Below are 19,951 nucleotides of genomic sequence, written 5' to 3'. Positions count from 1 at the left end.
AATTAAACACATGCACATTTTTCATTCTTTCCTGAAACTTTACTAAAACGGCAGTAAAGGAACAAGAAAGCTATACACAGACAAGGACAAGGAATGGGAAAGGAGGAATGAGTAGACAGAAGGTGGAAAGCAATAGGAAGCTAAACAACTGAAAGGTGAGCAAGCAGAAACGACAGTCTACATAAGGGACTGGCTTCTAAGTGTAGGTAACTGGCCCCTTAGATCTCAAGAATTAAAGGCACCACATACCACAAAAAGTGGAGCTAAGGTGTGGGGCTGAAAAAACGGGACCTCAACAGAAGCCTGTACAAGGAAGAGGTGAATGCATCCGAGTCTCTCTTTTCTATCAAACAGCAAGAAACCTCCTTTCCCACCCCTTTCTCTCATCGGATGTTTTCAGGAGGAACAGAATCAGAAAGTTTCAGCCTGGGAGAGGGTGTTAGTGAGACGCCAGCTGGAAACAAGGTAGCAGTGTGCATATTTGAACAGGGAGACCCACACTCACTTATTCTACTTACTTTTACTCATCTGGCTCAAGTAAACCAGCAGCCAAAGTTATAATCCTCAAAGCCGGAGACCTGGGGATTGTAATTATTACTTTGAAACTCTGAACGGCTTTATTTTTTATTTTTTGCTTGTTAGGGCTACACCCGCAGCATATGGAGGTTCCCAGGCTAGGGGTCGAATCGGAGCTGTAGCTGCTGGCCTACACCACAGCCACAGCAACTTAGAATCCAAGCTGCGCTGCAACCTACACCACAGCTCATGGCAACGCCAGATCCTTAACACACAAGCAAGGCCAGGGATGGAACCCACATCCTCATGGATACTAGTTGGATTCTTTTCCGCTGAGCCACAACAGGAACTCCCAAACCCTAAATGATTACAGAGAGATAATCCTGGTCTTTGGGAATCACTAGGTGAGAAATCTAGCTCAACTTCCAAACATGTTACAGTGAAGCTCTATCAATTACAGAGCTTGCCCAACCCCAGCTTCCAAACAGCTCTATGGTGGCTCATGACTTAGCAGGTCTGTGGTACAGCCAAGGAGGTGAAGAGGAGCCTTTAACACAAGATAGAGACCAAAACAAAGAAGAAAACAGGGACAATCCTCAATGCAGAGAACAACTTCACAACACTAATCATCTTCACAGAGAAAAACAGAAAAACCAGCTAAGAAACAAGAACAGGATGCTAATGAAAAAAGAATAATCAGAGAAGAACTTTAGAAAATTAAAATGTGATAGTCAGGAGTTCCCGTTGTGGTGCAGCGGTTAATGAATCCGACTAGGAACCATGAGGTTGCGGGTTCGATCCCTGCCCTTGCTCAGTGGGTTAAGGATCTGGCGTTGCCGTGAGCTGTGGTGTAAGTCACAGACATGGCTCGGATCCTGCGTTGCTGTGGCTCTGGTGTAGGCCGGCAGCTACGGCTCCAATTAGACCCCTAGCCTGGAAACCTCCATGTGCCGAAGGAGCGGCCCAAGAAATGGCAAAAAGACAAAAAAAAAAAGAAAAAAAAAAGGTGGTAGCCAAGAAAAATTTTTTTGAGCTGTGCCTGTAGCATGTGGAAGTTCCTAGGCCAGGGACTGAACTCATGCCAGAGCAGCAACCAGAGCCACAGCACTGACAATGCTAGATCCTTAACCTGCAGCACTACGTCCATCACAGTTACGCATTTTATAAAAAATTATTAGTTCATATATTGAAAACTTCAAAACAGACTGGCTATACACATTACATATTTTATAACATTGCCCCCTAACTACTTCCTCTGAAAATAGGATTCAGAGCCAAAGAAGAATCTGAGTTCTGGTACTTAGGATAAAAATTCCTCCTTCAGGTCATTTTTATCATAGAACACAACTACCTCATCAGAATGGTGTGAGGAATAAAATGAATAATGGGCAATGCATATGATGTAGCAAACTACTTAAAATGAAAGCTAATTCCTTTGCTGGTCTAAAGTAGTCGTATCAACGTGAAGAGTCAACAATGAAACTCTTATGCCTTTCTAAATTATTCCAATGATGCTATACTATTATGCAAGGGACATATGCTTCTTTTAAGTGAACAGATTATAATCTCAACCTACCCTGCTTCATCACAATACGTTCCTTTTCAGAAATGAAACATGATGTACAGTAACAGAGACTTAAAAGATTTTCTAGAAGTTTTTAATGTGTTTTTAAAATTATACTGTTAACAGTAAACTCCTACAAAGAAGTTTTATGAATATATCATACATAACAAGCAATTATTTATTGGGACAAAGACGATATGCTAAAAGACAAATTACTACAATTAAATATGCACAGCTTATTGACCTTTTTCTTAAAACAAAAAGACTGGGATATGCCCACTGAAGTCTAGGCATTCTGCCATCACTTCTGTTACCAACTGCAGTCAAATGTTTAAAATTCCTGTGATCTTGAATGTCTTGTTGAATATTAGAGGGCTTTTGTTTTTCTTTTAGCCACTAGATTTTTCAGGAAAAATTCACCTATTTAGGAAAAATAAAAATATATTAATAACAATTTAAAGGAAGTTTCAGAATAATTATACCTCAGGGTTTCCCTTTAAAGAAGACTTTTGTATTTACTGCTGTTTCTCTCTTTTCAAATCTCAGTGGCAATAATTTTCTAACCTCACATATCCCCCATATCTTTGTCTTTTCCTCAAACATAATGATGAATTATTATTAAGTAATTTAATAAAATTGTTTTTAAATCACTGCAACTTCCACTACTATTCATTCTAGTCACTCAGTATTACAAAGGGTGACCCCACTGTACTGTGGGCTGTTTCTGTGCATTTACTCCACTTTATGTGCACTATTCCCCACCACTGACAAAATATTGCTGTTGGCACGACTCATTTCAGAGAGCAATTCTGCTACATTATTAGCCTGGATTTAATGTTTATAAAACAGACCTCGTTGCAGTTGAATAGATTCATTTGATGGAATCTCTTTAGCTTATTCCCCTCAAGGGAAGCAAGAGCTCTTCATTTATAATGGGCCTGCTTTCTCCACCCCCTAAGATGTGCCTATGCACTAAGTTAGCTGCTTAGAGGAGGCCCTTTCATTTTCAGGTCGTTAGGGTTCCATTTAGTTTATCACTGTTACAGCACAGCTCAAAGCTTATTGGCAGAGCTCAGTACTGCAGGCCGGGCTTATGAGGAGTCTGAAGAACTTCTCTGTCATCTTATATTAAGATGAGTAGAATTACAATGATTATATCTGTACACAATCACCAAGAATCCAAAAGCTCATATAACCTAGCCAAGTAATTAAGGGAGAATAATCCGTGCTGCCCTGTACCTCACCTACGTCAGACAGGAGTAGACCCATATTATTAGATACTAACCCATTATCTGAGTCTAAGGCTTTGATCTTTCACTGGTAATTTAAAAAAAATTTTAAAGTTCATAATTCACTTCCTTGTAAATGTTAGACATTTAAAACAAAAACAAAACCCCACAAAATAAAAACTCCTTTCAAATGATATTACTCTATTTTAATCACCCTGGAAGCTGATGTTGGGCCTATCCTTTATGGATATTTTTAGTTTAGCAGCTGCACTGCTTGAAAAAGAACAAATCATTTATAATCACTGGTTTCTAAAGTCCCCACACCCTGTCAATCAGTGCCGAATCAAATTCTTGGGTTTTATAACTAGGATAAGCTGTTAGTAGTTCATTAAAATGTGTTCAATTTCTTTATAGGAACACACTGTTATTAATGCTTGAACATTAATTTTTACAAATAGAATTTATGCTTAATTTAAATATATCTAGGATTTATACTCTAATGTGTAACAGTCATTTAAAAAAATCAATAGGAGTTCCCTTCGTGGCTCTGCAGTTAACGAACTCAACTAGGATCCATGAGGATGTGGGTTCAATCCCTGACCTTGCTCATTGGGTTACGGATCTGGCATTGCCATGAGCTGTGGTGTAGGTCACAGGTGCAGCTCGGATCCTGAGTTGCTGTGGCTATGGTGTAGGCAGGCAGCTGTAGCTGCGATTCGACTCCTAGCCTGGGAACTTCCATATGCCTTGGGGGCGGCCCTAAGAACCAAAAAGAAAAAAGTCATTAATAGTAATAACATAGTTTAGACAGATCCAAAAAATAAACAGCTGTTTATTCTTCAAAAAGTTATAACTGTTAAGTCCAACTGGCAGGGAAAACATCATAAACATTTTTGGAATTAAATTCAGTCTTCAGTTGTGTTCTCACAGACCTTGTGATGGTCATTACCACATGACTTTTTATCACTTGGAAAACACTTGGATTTTTTCCTAAGTCAGTTTAAACTACCAATCAAAATTAGAACTGAAATCACTTAAGAACTGCACCATAACTAGTAAAATTACAATAAAAATTTCTATGGGGAAAGTAATCTTATGGATTATTTTTTCTGTTGCTTTTGGGAGAAAAAACACAAAGATATTATTAAATGGTGTAGGCAGCAATGCTATCAATAGATACTTACCCTTATGGAGCAAAGCTCCTAAGGATATTCCAGAAAAAAAGAGAAAAAACCCTTTTCCTCATTCATAAAAGACAACCACGGCTATTATAATTTTCACATGGAAAATCTATGGTCTAAATAGAACAGTTACTTGCAGTCTAACTTACCTGCTTTATATGAAGAACGCACCAGAGGGCCACTGGCAGTATAATGAAATCCAAGTTCATTTCCTACTTTTTCCCAGTATTTGAACTTTTCAGGAGTAATGTATTCTTCGACCTAGATTTAAAGAATTAATTCTAGATTCTAGAATTTTCCTAAATCATTTTGGTTCTCTACAAAAATCTACTTGTTGGCTACTCTGTCGGAATGTAATCATAGGGAATTAGAGAGGAGGGGGAAAACACATCAACCTTGCATTATTATATTAGCTATTTCAAAGGAGAAAGAAAATGAGATTATCTATAGAGATTATATACTTGTATCATTCCTTCATTGACTAACAGATATAATTAAGAATTATTCATGGAGTTTCCGCAGAGGCTCAGAGGTTAACATTCCAACTAGTACCCATGAGGACTCGGGTTTGACCCCTGGCCTCAGTCAGTGGGTTAAGGATCTGGTGTTGCTATGAGCTGTAGCATAGGTCGCAGACATGGCTCAGATCCGGATCCATGTTGCCCATGGCTGTGGTGTAGGCCAGCGGCTACAGCTCCAATTTGACTCCTAGCCTGCGTACCTCCATATGCCACAGATGTGACCCTAAAAAGACCAAAAAAAAAAAAAAATTAATCATGCCTATAAGATTCTGAGACAATAGTATGTTATTCTTCTTGTATCTTCTGCTCAGCACTGTGTCTGGCACATGGTCTCTACTCAAGAAAAGTTTCTTGAATGAATAACTGTCCAATATAGAAATAGGGAGACTGAGAAGTTCCCATCGTGGTGCAGTGGTTAACGAATCCGACTAAGAACCATGAGGTTGCAGGTTCGATCCCTGGCCTTGCTCAGTGGGTTAAGGATATGGCGTGGCCGTGAGCTGTGGTGTAGGTCGCAAATGCGGCTCGGATCCCACGTTGCTGTGGCTCTGGCATAGGCCAGTGGCTACAGCTCCGATTCGACCCCTAGCCTGGGAACCTCCATAAGCCGCAGGAGTGGCCCAAGAAATGGCCAAAAAAAAAAGAAATAGGAAGACTGATTTTTCTTTCTTACTTGACCTCTGGCTCTCATATATTCTAAAACAAATCGCAAGATCACCAAGTGTAAATGAATGCAGTTTCCCAACTTAAAAATTTTTTTCTTATAGATTCACACAGGAAATCATATAATTTTGGGGGCAGCAAATAAGTGCCAGTACAGGTGCTTTATGCAGATAATAAAATGGAAACCAGGAGTTCCCGCTGTGGTGCAACAGGATCAGAGGTGTCCTCAGAGCACTAGGATGCAGGTTCGACCCCCAGCCTGGTGCAGTGGGTTAAGGATCAGGTGCTGCCACAGCTTCGGCTTAGGTTGCAACTGCAACTCAGATCTGATTCCTGGCCCGGGAACTCCACATGCCGTGGGGTGGCCAAAAAAGGGGAAACTGGAACTTGGAAATATATAGGGAACATCACACACAAAAAAAGCCAGCAGCTTCTTAACTTTACCAACAGAAAATATTTAATTCAAATTACCAATAAACATCTGGCAATTCATGGTAATTGTACCTTAAGGTGGCGCTTTGTTGGCTGCATATATTGTCCTAAAGTCAAACAGTCCACATCTGCTTCACGAAGTGCTACAGAAAAAGAGCATACATTACCAGATGTTTTTACAATGTCAACTGTATGCACTGTTGTGAAGAGCAGCTTTTCACTATCATTTGAAATTATTACTCTTTGAACCAATAAATAACTGTAAATTGGCCAAGGACCTTCAGGTAAAATAAAAGCTTTTACATTTTAAAATTTAAGAAGCCCAAGAATCACAAAGCAAATGGACTAAAATGGACTAAGCTTCAGCAAAGTCCAAAGCACATCATGCTCATCATGTTATGTAAGGAAGCACTTCCTCAAAGGCCTGGATTCACCTTAGTCATCTTTGAATTGTCAGTGCCTGACAGAACTCCTGGTACCTGGCTGGTGCTCAAAAATTGTCTAATGATTGAATAAGAAAAGTGAACAAAATCATCTTTTTAGTTGGTGAAAGGGTAGGGGATGAAATGGGATGCAAACTTCATATCCTGAGCACCTTCACATCATTCCAAAGTTTTAAGAAAATGTACTTCCTTTCTCTTTTATGCTGCTGTTTATAACCATATACCGTACTCTGTTCTTAGTGAGACTTTCACTGAGACTGTGGAGGAAGCATAAAGGTCCTTCAAAGTGGGATTCCTGCTATTACTCAAATTAAAGGGAAAAGAGTTTTCATTTTTCAGTTTCTTTACCTTTCATCGTTGCATATACTTGCTCATCATTCTCACCTAAACCCAACATTATGGATGTTTTAGAAATAACATCAGGTCGAACCTCCTTGGCATGTTTCAGTACGCGTAGAGACTGGTCGAAACCAGCCCGGGGATCACGAACTTTCCTTGAAAATAGAAGAGCTGTTGTCAGCCAAGAATAACCACAAGTTCAACTAAGTACATAATTATGCAAGCAACCTGAAAGACCAGAAAACTACATTCTGAACATTATCCTACATCATATGGTTCAATGGTAGCATTTGTGCATAAATGTCTGTTACTTGAGGAAAGAAAATAAGGCTTCACTGGGACCCCAGCTCTGTTGACTTTTAAGGCCTTTCAAGCCTGAGGGAGAGAAAATGAGAATGGACATAATGAATGGAAGTAATTCAGTTTATGAATTACTCATTGAGAAACCAGATTTCTGAAGCTAAGAATGAGTGATTATCAGAGGTAATCAAGAGAGGGAAAAAAAGTGGCAGAAAATCTCAATATAGAACAAAGAAAAAAACTGTTTAACCTGAACCCATATTTCAGAGGACTGAAACTTTTATGTTCATTTCTTTTCTAAGGGCTAAGCTGCCCTCTGCTGGTGAGTATACAACATTGGCATCTCTTAGGTAAAAAAAAATGCGTGATTCTGGAATTTTCACTGGAAAGGATAATGTTTCTTAAATGAAACAAGAGAAACTGGCACCCCTGGTGGTGGTATCATGAGATATGACAGGGTTGGAACAGGCTGTGTGCTAGACTTCAACAGGGGCCAAACTACAGTGGCTTAAATGGTCAAGGCCCAAAGGACAGAAAGCTGCTGATGTTAAACCAGCATTCATTTGAATTCTAACATACCTTTATTTTGTGTAATTGATTTGTTATGGTTGTTACTTTTAATGAGAGACCAGTTCACAGGGAAGAGAGGAAACAAATTTATGAATTTAAAAATAACCACAAAAATGATAATGAGTAAAGTATTACTTTTGGAAAGTATTTCTCCACTGAATTTAAGTTATGCTCCCTAATATTTATTTATGATTTAGTGGAATTGCTGGTTATTGTTTATTATACTTCTTTCTATGGCCCAGAATAATGTATAGAATCTAATAAAATCACTATCGAATGCTTTAATAAAGTAATGAAAATGAATGTATTAATCTCCGCTGAAAATTTTTATTTTTCTGAAATATAAATATAGTGATCAATGTAGAGTAAAAACCTGTAATTATTAGAAAGAGTAAGAGGGGAGTTCCCGTCGTGGCGCAGTGGTTAACAAATCCGACTAGGAACCATGAGGTTGCAGGTTCTATCCCTGCCCTTGCTCAGTGGGTTAAGGATCCGGCGTTGCTGTGAGCTGTGGTGTAGGTCACAGACACGGCTCGGATCTGGCGTTGCTGTGGCTCTGGCGTAGGCTGGCAGCTACAGCTCCGATTCGACCCCTAGCCTGGGAACCTCCATATGCCGTGGGAGCGGCCCAAGAAATGGCAAAAAGACAAAAAAAAAAAAAAGAAAAAAAAAAGAAAAAAAGAAAGAGTAAGAAAGCATGGTATCTACTTTTTAAGAGATTTAAAATACATCTGAATGATATTTTCCTTCAATATCATTTACTGTATATATCAGTGCCAAATGCATTTATTACCAATGAGTTTCTTACATTTATAGTTGTACAACCAAAAGCATTTTAAAAAGTCTTTTTTTTTAGAGGTATAATCAAAGCAATTGCTCTTACACAACTTTTTCCCTTTAAAAAAAAACAAAACAGTTCATCGGCACTTGCAATGATACTTTAAAAAAGAAAAGAATTAATTAATCTTTGACAAAGGAGGCAAGAACATAAAATGGGAAAAAGAAAGTCTTTTCAGCAAGCATTGCTAGGAAACCTGGACAGCTGCATGTAAATCAATGAAACTAGAACACACCCTCACACCATGCATGAAAATAAACTCAAAATGGCTTAAAGACTTAAATATAAGACAAGACACCATCAAACTCCTAGAAGAGAATATACACAAAACATTCTCTGACATCAGCCTTATGAATATTTTCTCAGGTCAGTCTCCCAAAGCAACAGAAATAAGAGCAAAAATAAACCAGTGGGACCTAATCAAACTGACAAGTTTTGCACAGCAAAGGAAACCAAAAAGAAAACAAAAAGACACCTTACAGAATGGGAGAAAATAGTTTCAAATGATGCAACTGACAAGAGCTTAATCTTTAAAGTATACAAGCAACTTATACAACTCAACAGCAAAAAAAAGCCAACAACCCAATGGAAAAATGGGCAAAAGACCTAAATAGACATTTCGCCAAGGACAATACACAGATGGCCAACAAGCACATGAAAAAATGCTCAACATCACTGATTATTAGAGAAATGCAAATCAAAACTACCATGAGATACCACCTCACACCAGTCAGAATGGCCATCATTAAAAAGACCACAAATAACAAATGCTGGAGGGGGTGTGGAGAAAAGGGAACCCTCCTGCACTGTTGGTGGGAACGTACACCCACTATGGAGATTAGTATGGAGATACCTTAGAAATCTATACACAGAACTACCACATGACCCAGCAATCCCACTCTTGGGCATATATCTGGACAAAACTCTACTTAAAAATGACACATGCACCCACGTGTTCACTGCAGCTCTATTCACAACAGCCAAAACATGGAAACAACCCAAATGTCCATCAACAGATGATTGGATTAGGAAGATATGGTATATATATATATATATATTACTCAGCCATAAAAAGAATGAAATAATGCCATTTGCAGCAACATGGATGGAACTAGAGACTCTCATACTAAGTGAAGTAAGTCAGAAAGAGAAAGACAAATACCATACGATACCACATACCTGGGATCTAATATAGGGCACAAACGAACTTTTCCACAGAAAAGAAAATCATGGACTTGGAGAATAGACTTGTGGCTGCCAAGGGGGAGGGGGAGAGAGTGGGGTGGTTGGGGAGCTTGGGGTTAATAGATACAAACTATTGCCTTTGGAATGGATTAGCAGTGAGATCCTGTGGTGTAGCACTGGGAACTATGTCTAGTCACTTATGATGGAGCATGATAACGTGTGAAAATAGAATGTGTACATGTATGTGTAACTAGGTCACCATGCTGTACAGTAGGAAAAAAAATTGTATTGGGGAAATAACTATTAAAGAAATAATTAAAATAAATAAATAAAAATAAAAAAAAGGAGACTCGTTATGTGTACCAAAACACAGACCTACATACACAAATATATAAGTACATAAACACTTAGATGTTAGTAATTAGTATTACTAGGTGGAAATTTTATGGGTGATGTTTTACACTCTTTTTTTTCTGGTGGTTATATTTTCTGATTTTTCTATAACAGACATATATTGTTTTTGTTTAAAAAGGAGAGTTCACTTTATAAAAATCAATCACAAAGTTCTCCCCTGGGAAAAAAGTGAGAAAACAGAGCAGATTCTGACCCTCCCAACTTCCCAGCATTACTCCATACATGAATCACCTCTGTAATTCCGGAACAGTTTCTACATTATGTGCATATACATCTAATCCGGACACAGCAACTTTTTCTACTGCTTTAAGATCTCCTCGGAAATCAGGGGTGAGACATTCCACAAGAATTTTTGGATTCCTAGGGTAAAAAAGAGATAAATATCAAACCAAGGAAAAGAAATGACCCAACCGATGCTCAAAACAGAAATCACCAGTACTCATTCAGTATCAGTTTCAACACAGTAAGCTTTAGAACCTTGCCAATAATAGCATGAGCATACAAATGTTTATATATGAACTGTTAGACGGAATAAGACAAACCTAGAACATCAAATAATATGTACACTGTGGTTAAAACACATCTGCAGGCAAATGATGATCAGTATAAATTTAGGGATTAAATTACTATATTATTTAGGGAGTATTACTTTTAAACTTTATTAAGTAGTTATTATAAATTAATATTTAGAGGAATTAAAATATAAAACATTAAATATAAAACAACTCCTCTATATTTTAGAAAGTAAACTGGGCTATTTCTTTTTTCTTTTTTTTGGCTACACCTGTGGCATACAGAAGTTCCCAGGTCAGGGATGGAACCTTAGCCACAGCAGTGATGATGCCGGATCCTTAATTGCTAGGTCAGCAGGGAACTCCTTAAATTGGGATATTTCTTATATGAATTCAATTATTGGTTGCTTTAGTTCTCATTTCTTTAAAAATTCACCAATAGTGCCCTCCTCTCTTCCTTTAGGCAAATATTTCACAAGTGCTATGGGCTTTAAAAACTATTTTCTGAGTTGCTGAGTCATGAGCTTTGCTTAAATGAAATACAAGCTAAACATTAATCTTCCTATTTATCTTCTGGCTATATCCATGCATTCAAGCATTAAAATATGAACTAGGTCATAGAGGTGTTCCTTCTAACAAGCAGTAGAACTGCCTAGGACAGCTGATAATTTTTTCACAAACCCTAATGCAAAGGTGTTTTTGGGGGGAGCTGTTACATGTGAGAATGGATGTAGAAAGGACCCCAGACATACCCACTCATGTATATAAGAGATGGTGAAAGAACACATCCTATAACTCACTGTTTTTTTAACTGCAAGTTGAGAACTATCAGTAGTTTGTGAAATCCATTTAGTGGACAGCAACAAATTTTTTAAAAATGAATTATAAAAAAATAAAATAGAAAACACTGGCTGGGGGGAAGGGGGTGCGCAGTTTCCGTCGTGGCGCATCGGAAATGAATCCGACTAGGAATCATGAGGTTGCGGGTTCAATTCCTGGCCTTGCTCAGTGGGTTAAGGATCTGGCAACCTGTGGTGTAGGTTGCTGATGTGGCTGGGATCTGGCATTGTGGTTGTGGCATAGGCCGGCAGCTGTAGCTCTGATTCAACCCCTGGTCTGGGAACCTCCCTATGCTGTGGGTGTGGCCCTTTAAAAAAAAAGAGAGAGAAAACACTCGGGGTATCACTGGAAAAACATCTACTGAGTGTGCTAGGTGCTGGATAAGTACTGAGCTGTAAGAAACAAGCATAAAACTCCTTTTGAAAATCCTTTCATGATAGATAGCATTAAAATATTAACAAAATGTGGATTATGGATAAAATCCCCAGAATACATCGATATTGATAAAATTTACATCGAGATTACATATTTTGGAGTTCCCTTGTGGTACAGCAGGCTAAGGATGTGGTGTTGTCACTGCACTGGCTCACGTTGCTACTGTAGCACACGTTCAATCCCTGGCACAAGAACTTCCACGTGCTGCAAGAACACCCAAAAAAGAGATCACATATTTTAACAATGCAGGAGCTTATCTTATCCTAACTACTTCTAGGTGATGACGATTTATTCAAAATCAGTGCTATGGACTAAAAGTCCATGAATAAATTTGTGCACCCATAAAATTTCTGCAAATATGTATCTGTGTGCTTGAATATGCTTTTCTGGAGATAAGACCACATAATTTCCAGCAGACTATGAGACAGATTTATAACCCCACAAAAGGTTAATAACCACTGCTTTAAGGTAAAGACCTTAAATAAAATGAATTTATATGGGTCAATAAAAGTTCTTAGATTACACAAGTAAATGAAAAAAACAAGTACCTTTCCTTTAAGTAAGATACGGTCTTTGCAAAGTGCTCAGCTCCTCCATCAGGCATATCTAGAAATAAAAGAGTCCATTGCTTAAGATGACGGCACGACTGAGGAAGACCCAATTTCTAGAAAAGGCAATGATGATGCACTAACCATCTCGATCCACAGACGTCAGGACAACATAATCCAGACCCCATTCTGCAATTGCCTTTGCGGTATTGTAGGGCTCATTGGCATCCAGTGGAGGTGGATTTCTTGCAGTCTTAACAGAACAAAATCTGCAACCTCTTGTACATGTATCACCCATCAACTAGAATAGAGATGTTACAATTTAAATCAAATAAACAGATGACCCTAAAGAATGTGATGGTGAGGGAATAAAGTTGCAATGAATGTATAGACTTTGATTCTGTTTATAAGAAATCTGAAATATTCAAAGCTAAACAGTGTAGTTATGGAATACTGTATGGTATTCCTTAACATATATGGTAAAACTAGAAAGAAAAGGAAATGATAAGCTCAGAATTAAGAGTAGAGTTAAGGAAAAAAGCAAGGGGAAGCTATCAGGAAAGAGATATACAAAGGGCTTCAAAGATAAGACAAATGTTCTGCTCTCAATCTGGAGGTGAGCTATCAGGGTATCTGTTGTACTGGTAGTCTTTATAATCTACACATAAAGATTCTTTATTATTATTATTATTCTGGTTGCGCCCATGGCATACAGAAGTTCCTGGGCCAGGGATAAAACCTACATTACAGAAGTGACAGTGCTGGTCCCTTAACTTGCTAGACCACCAGGGAAATCCTAAAGATTGTTTTACATCTATCTATCTATTTGTTTATTTATTGTCTTTTTTTTTAGGGCTGCACTTGTAGCACATGGAGATTCCTAGGCCAGGGGTGCAAATCCGAGCCATAGCTGTTGGCCTACGCCACAGCCACAGCCACAGCCACGAGGGATCCGAGCCATGTCTACAACCTACACCACAGCTCATGGCAACACTGGATACCCAATGCACTGAGCAAGGCCAGGGATAGAACCTGCATCCTGATGGATACTAATCAGATTTGTTTCTGCTGCCCCACAATGGGAACTTCTACAAATGATTTTTTTAAAAATAAAATAAATTAACATATCAACATACAGAGCTCTGCAGAAGTTAAATAGAAGGCATAGCTCCCTCTTAAACAGATGAAAGAGAGAACATAAAAAGTTAATAATTTGCTTCCAGGAGTTCCTGTTGTGGCTAGGCAGGTTACAAACCTGACTAGTATCCACAAGGATGAGGGTTCAATCCCTGGCCTCACTCAGTAGATTAAGGATCCAGCAATGCTGTGAGGTATGGTGTATGTCACAGATGTGGCTCGGATCCCACACTGCTGTGGCTGTGGCATAGGCTGGCAGCTGTAGCTCCGATTCAACACCTAGCCTGGGTGTGGCCCTAAAAAAGCAACGAACAAACAAATGAAACTGCTTCCTGCGGGTTCTGCAGTTCTTCCAGGACACTGCTTCACTACCATCTTCTGGCCCTGGCCAAGCATGGTTACTACATATGTCCTGGAGCCACTGCAGTTTCAAAGGCCCACAGAGGGGTTGTGATTTGGAGGAGAAAGCAATTTTTTCCCTTCATATTTAACTCTCTCAGAGGGGACACACTGCAATGGTCCTTAGGCCCAATGTTTCACAGAATTTTACTGAAACAATGAAGTCTCCCCAGGAACCAGTATGAGTCAATAGCAGAGAAGGGGACCAGGCAAGGGATGAAACCAGAGATTTCCATCATGGAGTATCCACAATCAATCTCTCCTTCAAGAACTGATGTTGCATAACTTAGAAAAGCTCCCTGGACAGCGCAATTATTCCAGAAGGAGTTCTAGCTCATCAGAATCCTCTGTTCCTCATGTAAATGGTCTCCTGCTGATATAACTCAACAGTTTATTGGACATCTCCCAGACAAATGAGAACTTTCAGTTGCACATGTTTTTTTTCGGCGGGGGGCGGGGGGGGCACACCTGCAGCACATGGAAGTTCCCAAGCTAGGGGGGACTGAATTGGAGCTGAGGCTGCTGGCTTACGTCACAGCCACAGCAACACGGGATCTGAGCCACATCTGTGACCTACACCACAGTTCACAGCAATGCCAGATCCTTAACCCACCGTCCCCTTAACCCCCATCCCTACGGATACTAGATGGGTTCATTACCACTGAGCCACAAAGGGAACTCCTGCACATAAATTAGATTTAGCTCAACACTTCAATGTCCAAACCCCTCTGGATATATATGGTAGACTGTACTGATAATCCCATTTCTTACTGCACCATATTAAGATGATAACTCTCCCCCTTCGCCATGTAACTTGTAGGACCCATCTATACCTCTACTACCATGTGATGTTGGGCTTGGCCAGGTGACTTAGGCCAACAGAATGATAGCAGGCTTGAACAAGCAGATGCCTCACATGCGGACGGATGGCTGCCTTGCCCTCCTGAGCTCCTTCCATTCTCTATGATGAGACTATGCCTAGGAGGGCAGCTGGTCTAAGAATAAAGTCTTGTAGAGCAGACCTGAACCCACTCCACTTCCTGGAATCTAGCTTAGCCCAGTCAGGACCAGCTAAACACAGACCAATAGAAAGAAGCATGAAAGAGAAAGATAGAAGAATCAATAATAGACTTATTCAAAGAAGGGTGAGATAAAAAGCTGGATTCTCCTGTCAGGTTTTTCCCCACCTTTCTCATAAACTTATATGTAACAAAAAACCTGATCAGAGATTTGTAACGCACATTTGTCGAAAAAAGATATAAAATATTCCCGTTCAGTTTCTACACTAAAACTTTAAAATTTGACGCTGGCTTTACCATGATTGTGGCTGTAGCAGTGGCATATTCTCCGCCTCCCCAGCACTCTCCAATATTAGGACATCGAGCTTCCTCACACACCTGTGAATAAAAGAGAACTGCATTCAATCAGGTTGAAAACACTTACCAAGTGAGCAAATCAATGATCAAGCGTTTTATAATATCCATTCTTTACAGTGTATTTATGAAAAAATTCACTGTTCAAAAATGCTGTTAAACTGCCCAACCATATAGATATTAGAATTCTATTCTAAAGTTAAAAACAATATGGGGAGTTTCCGTCATGGCTCAGTGGTTAATGAATTCGACTAGGCACCATGAAGTTGTGGGTTCGAACCCTGGCCTTGCTCAGTGGGTTAAGGATCCTGCGTTGCTGTGAGCTGTGGTGTAGGTTGCAGCTCCAATTAGACCCCTAGCCTGGGAACCTTTGTATGCCACAGAAGCGCCCCTGGGAATGGCAAAAAGACATAAAAAAAATAAAAAATAAAAACAATATGAATGTTTATATTGTATATGTGCAAAGAAAATGGTCTAGAAGACTACATATTGAACAGTTAAAGTGACGTAGTTAACATGTGGTACTGCACGTATGATGTTTTACAGTTAACATTCTCTTTCCAACAGGTATGTACTTCATCTGTAATATAAAACAAACTAAAAAAAAAAAAAAACAAAAAAACACAAAACCCTCATTCCCTAAGTTGCAGGAAAAAACTGTATTTTTTTTGTACTATTAAATGGGAAGTTAAGAAATACAGTTACTTTTTATTTCTTGAGCAGGGAAAATCATTTTTACGTATATTTCCATTAGTGACAGTAATGTATCACTACACATCTTTATTTACTTTCCTTGCTGTTACTGACATGTATCTCACTAATTTTTAGTTTCATATATAGAAACGTTATAGCTTCTGGTAAAGGTAGGTATTTAATCCTTTGAGAACTTACAGTATGGAGATTTAAATTCCGCAATGTATTCTTCAGTTTATTGTAATTTTTCCCCATGGGAATCTCTGTCTTTAGCCATGGAGGTAGTCTTAACCTGAGGAAAGCCAAACATAATTATATATTAACAAATAGGTTCCCAAATAATCACAAGCCTTGAAGTTACTTTGCTCTATTACAATTCCTAGTTAAGAATTTTCAAAAAAAAAAAAAAAAAAAAAAAAAGAAAAGAGAAAAAAGGAGTTCCCATCCTGGCACAGTGGAAACAAATCTGACCAGGAACCATGAGGTTGTGGGTTCAATCCCTGGCCTTGCTCAGTGGGTTAAGGATCTGGCGTTGCACTGAGCTGTGGTGTAGGTTGGAGACTAGGCTAGGATCTGGCGTTGCTGTGGCTGTGGTGTAGGCCAGCGGCTACAGCTCTGATTAGACCCCTCGCCTGGGAACCTCCATATGCTGTGGGTGTGGCCCTAAAAAGACAGAAAAAAAAAAAAAAAAGAAAATGAATTCTCCCCTCAGGAGGACACAGTTGGATCCCTGACCTCACTCAGGGGGTTAAGGATTTGGTGTTGCTGTGAGTTATGGTGTAGATCATAGACGAGGCTCGGATCCTACATTGCTGACGCTGTGGTGTAGGCCGGCAGCTGCAGTTCTGGTTTGACCCCTAGCCTGGGAATCTCCATATGCCACAGGTGCAGCCCTAAAAAGACCAAAAAAAAAAAAAAATAATAATAATAATCCTGGATTAACTTGTTTAATTTCTGCCATAGGAATAATAGCAGAGAATCAAATTTAGGCTTGCTCAAGCCACTTGGGAAAACACTCATAATGTGTGTTGAGAGCAATGTGCTCATGTCTACCTTTTGTAAAGGCAGAGAGTAACACACCCCAATACAAAGGAGGAAGTTTTTGGACATCTCATTCCCCAATGATTAGTGCTGACAAATAGTGCTATAATTGTTCAGAGTAAAGAGAGATCTCAGGTGTACTTTCTGCTCCACATTCTAGATTTTGACAGTTATTAAATAGAAAAAATCTAAAATGTGGAGTGAAGACTATGTATCCTCAGGTTCCCCTTGACTTCTACCCACTCATAATCTAGAATTCCTGGGTAAACAATCCCCCAAATCAATCTGCCCTCTGCACTAAATTCTATCACCACTTTTTTTTTTTTTTCTCCTTTTTAGGGCTGCACCTGCAGTATACGTAAGTTCCAGGCTAGGGGTTGAATGGGAGCTGCAGCTGGGGTCTATGCATTTACGACCTACATTACAGCCTGCAGCAGTGCTGGATCCTTAACCCACTGGGCAAGGCCAGCGATAGAACCTGCATCCTCAGAGACAAGCCAGGTTCTTAACCCACTGAGCCATAGCAGGAACGACCACCCCACTTTTTTTTAAATAGAATTTTTTTTTTTTATAACTGCACCTGTGACATATGGAAATTTCAGGGCTAGGGGTCGAATAGGAGCTGCAGCTGCTGGCCTATGCCACAGCTACGGCAACACCAGATCCAAGATGCATCTGTGACCTATGCTGCAGCTTGCAGCAATGCTGGATCCTTAACCCACGGAGTGAGGCCAGGGATCAAACCCGCATCCTCATGGACACTATGTCAGGTTCTTAACCTATTGAGCCACAAGAGAACTCCTAGAATTTTCATTCATACCTTTTTTGGATAAATCATGCCTCATTCATTTATTTATTTACTTTTGGATGCACCCATTGCATGTGAAAGTTCCCAGATCAGGGACTGAACCCTTGCTGCAATTTCTGCAACTTAACCTGCTTCATCACAAACTTTCTCACCATTCTTTTAAATTATCCATAGATCACATGTACACTGACTAGGAGAAGCAACAAGCTAGATCATCAACGTCCTGTAACAACGAAAAACTTATTAAAATCTAATGGAGTAGTAGCAAGGTGATTATCTTTGCTCTCAGAAGAAACTGGTTGCTAGATGGCAAATTGGAGAGGGTGTAGGATGGCTAAGTCCTAAGAATGTTGGAGAAAAACTGTCAGAGGGCACGAAGAAAAGTACTCCAACAATTTCACCCATTTACCTGCTCCATGTCTGCTTTCACTTCTTTCTAATGGTTTTTAAATAATTTTAAATCAAATAAGTCTGATTAAAAATATACCCTATGGCTTGGTAATATCAGAAAATAATGCACAATGAAGGAATAGGACATTAAAATTACCTCAAAATTTCAATTACCTTTCTCCTTTCTGGCGTTTTAGGTTTCCTTTATAGTCATCCCAGGTGCTCTTGTCTGCAAGATCACCAGATAGAAAATCTTGAAGGTCTGGTCCATTCTGTAAAAATTCCTTTTTTTTATCTGGCAAGGAACTTATTGCTCTGACTGGACTGCATAAATATCTTCCAAATACCTACAGAAAGAGTTCATTGTGACATTTATTTAGGGGGCTTTGGAATAACTTAGTATTAAACTCGTTTAATACCTAAAAGGATGGGTAAAGCCACAGAACTGATTCAGAAATTATGTTAATCTATTTACGAGCTCAATGTAAGGAGCTCAGAATCTGAAATTAAAGATGACCCAAGGAGAACAAACCAAACCCAAAGGAGAATGGGAGCTACAGCTTTGAATTTTCTATTCCTGACTTGAGTCAAGTATGTTTAAATGAAATTTGAAATTAATCTCTCTGCTTTGGGCTTGAATAAGAATACCTGCTAAAACACGGAGGTAGTTCTCAGCTGATTTCAGAGAAGTGGAAGAAGGGAAACTAAACCTAATGTTTTAATTTTCTTGGTTATACTGTGTGTGAACAAGGAAGTCACTCATGTATTTGTTGACCATAAGAAGCCATCGGTTTCTAGATTTGAACACATACATGTACAAGACAGACAAAACACCATAAAATTCAAGAGGTAGTACTGTTAAAGCAAAAGAACCTTCAACTATTAAAAAAAAAAAAAAAAAAAAAAAAGAGTGCCTATTAGGATGCTGCACGATAGCTACTGTACTTGCCCAGGTCTCTCGCTCAAGCCTGGAGCACAGACTTGGGTTTTAATCGCCCAAAGTGGTGTCTAGTACACAGGAGACACCAACACCAAGTAGTAATTTGGAGTTTCATTGCAGCGCTTCTATAGTGCTCCAATAAATACAAGAGTACAAATCATTGCATTGATAGCAGGAAAAAAGGTCTCAGAGCGCGGGCCACAGACTTACAAAAAAACCAGTATCAGGTCTTAACTTCATGACCATGTCAGAATTAAATGAGACGCTATACGAAAAATGTTTAGAACAGTACCTGGCTAGAAGTAAACGCCGGGTAAGCGCTGGCATTATCGGGCACTTTCAGGGATGGGAACCCCCACCCCACGCCCGCTCCCTTTTCGCCCCGCCGCTCACCCGGGGGCATACAGTGCGGACGGCGCCCCGGCAGCGTAGAGCCATCCTGCACTTTTTTTTTCTGGCAGGGAGGAACAATCACTAATTCCCGGGAAAAGAGAAGGACACACCGTCGCTCCACTTATGACAAACAACCTGAGCCAACACTGACCCGGTGGAACCTGCGCTGCTCTACGATTGGCTGCTTTAGCCTCGTGGTGTCGCGCGCTTATGACGCCATACGCAGGACCCTTACGTACTACAAAAG

The 19,951-nt window shown here is 39.5% G+C and overlaps 1 protein-coding gene across 3 annotated transcripts; it reads right to left on the bottom strand.

Moving 5' to 3' along the window:
• On the bottom strand, positions 2,153-19,884 carry LIAS (lipoic acid synthetase). Of its 3 annotated transcripts, none has more exons than XM_005666584.3 (11): positions 19,604-19,847; positions 18,546-18,718; positions 16,331-16,424; positions 15,383-15,463; positions 12,675-12,831; positions 12,531-12,588; positions 10,427-10,555; positions 6,898-7,043; positions 6,179-6,249; positions 4,640-4,751; positions 2,153-2,500 (listed from the first exon to the last, which is right to left on the bottom strand). In XM_005666584.3, the coding sequence occupies exons 1-11, from the start codon at positions 19,712-19,714 to the stop codon at positions 2,448-2,450; spliced, it is 1,185 nt and encodes a 394-aa protein (XP_005666641.2). In that variant the 5' UTR covers positions 19,715-19,847; the 3' UTR covers positions 2,153-2,447.

This window comes from Sus scrofa, chromosome 8 (genome assembly GCF_000003025.6).
Source record: "Sus scrofa isolate TJ Tabasco breed Duroc chromosome 8, Sscrofa11.1, whole genome shotgun sequence".
In the NCBI taxonomy this organism is placed as follows: domain Eukaryota; kingdom Metazoa; phylum Chordata; class Mammalia; order Artiodactyla; family Suidae; genus Sus; species Sus scrofa.
This window is presented reverse-complemented; position numbering and strand designations above follow the sequence as displayed.

Coding starts and splice junctions, on each gene's coding strand:
- LIAS (XM_005666584.3), bottom strand. CDS start 19,714: ATGCCCCCGGGTGAGCGGCGGGGCGAAAAGGGAGCGGGCGTGGGGTGG. Junction 4,752..6,178: donor CAACAAAGCGCCACCTTAAG/GTACAATTACCA, acceptor CTTTAAATCTAG/GTCGAAGAATACATTACTCC. Junction 2,501..4,639: donor GCGTTCTTCATATAAAGCAG/GTAAGTTAGACT, acceptor TTTCCTAAATAG/GTGAATTTTTCCTGAAAAAT.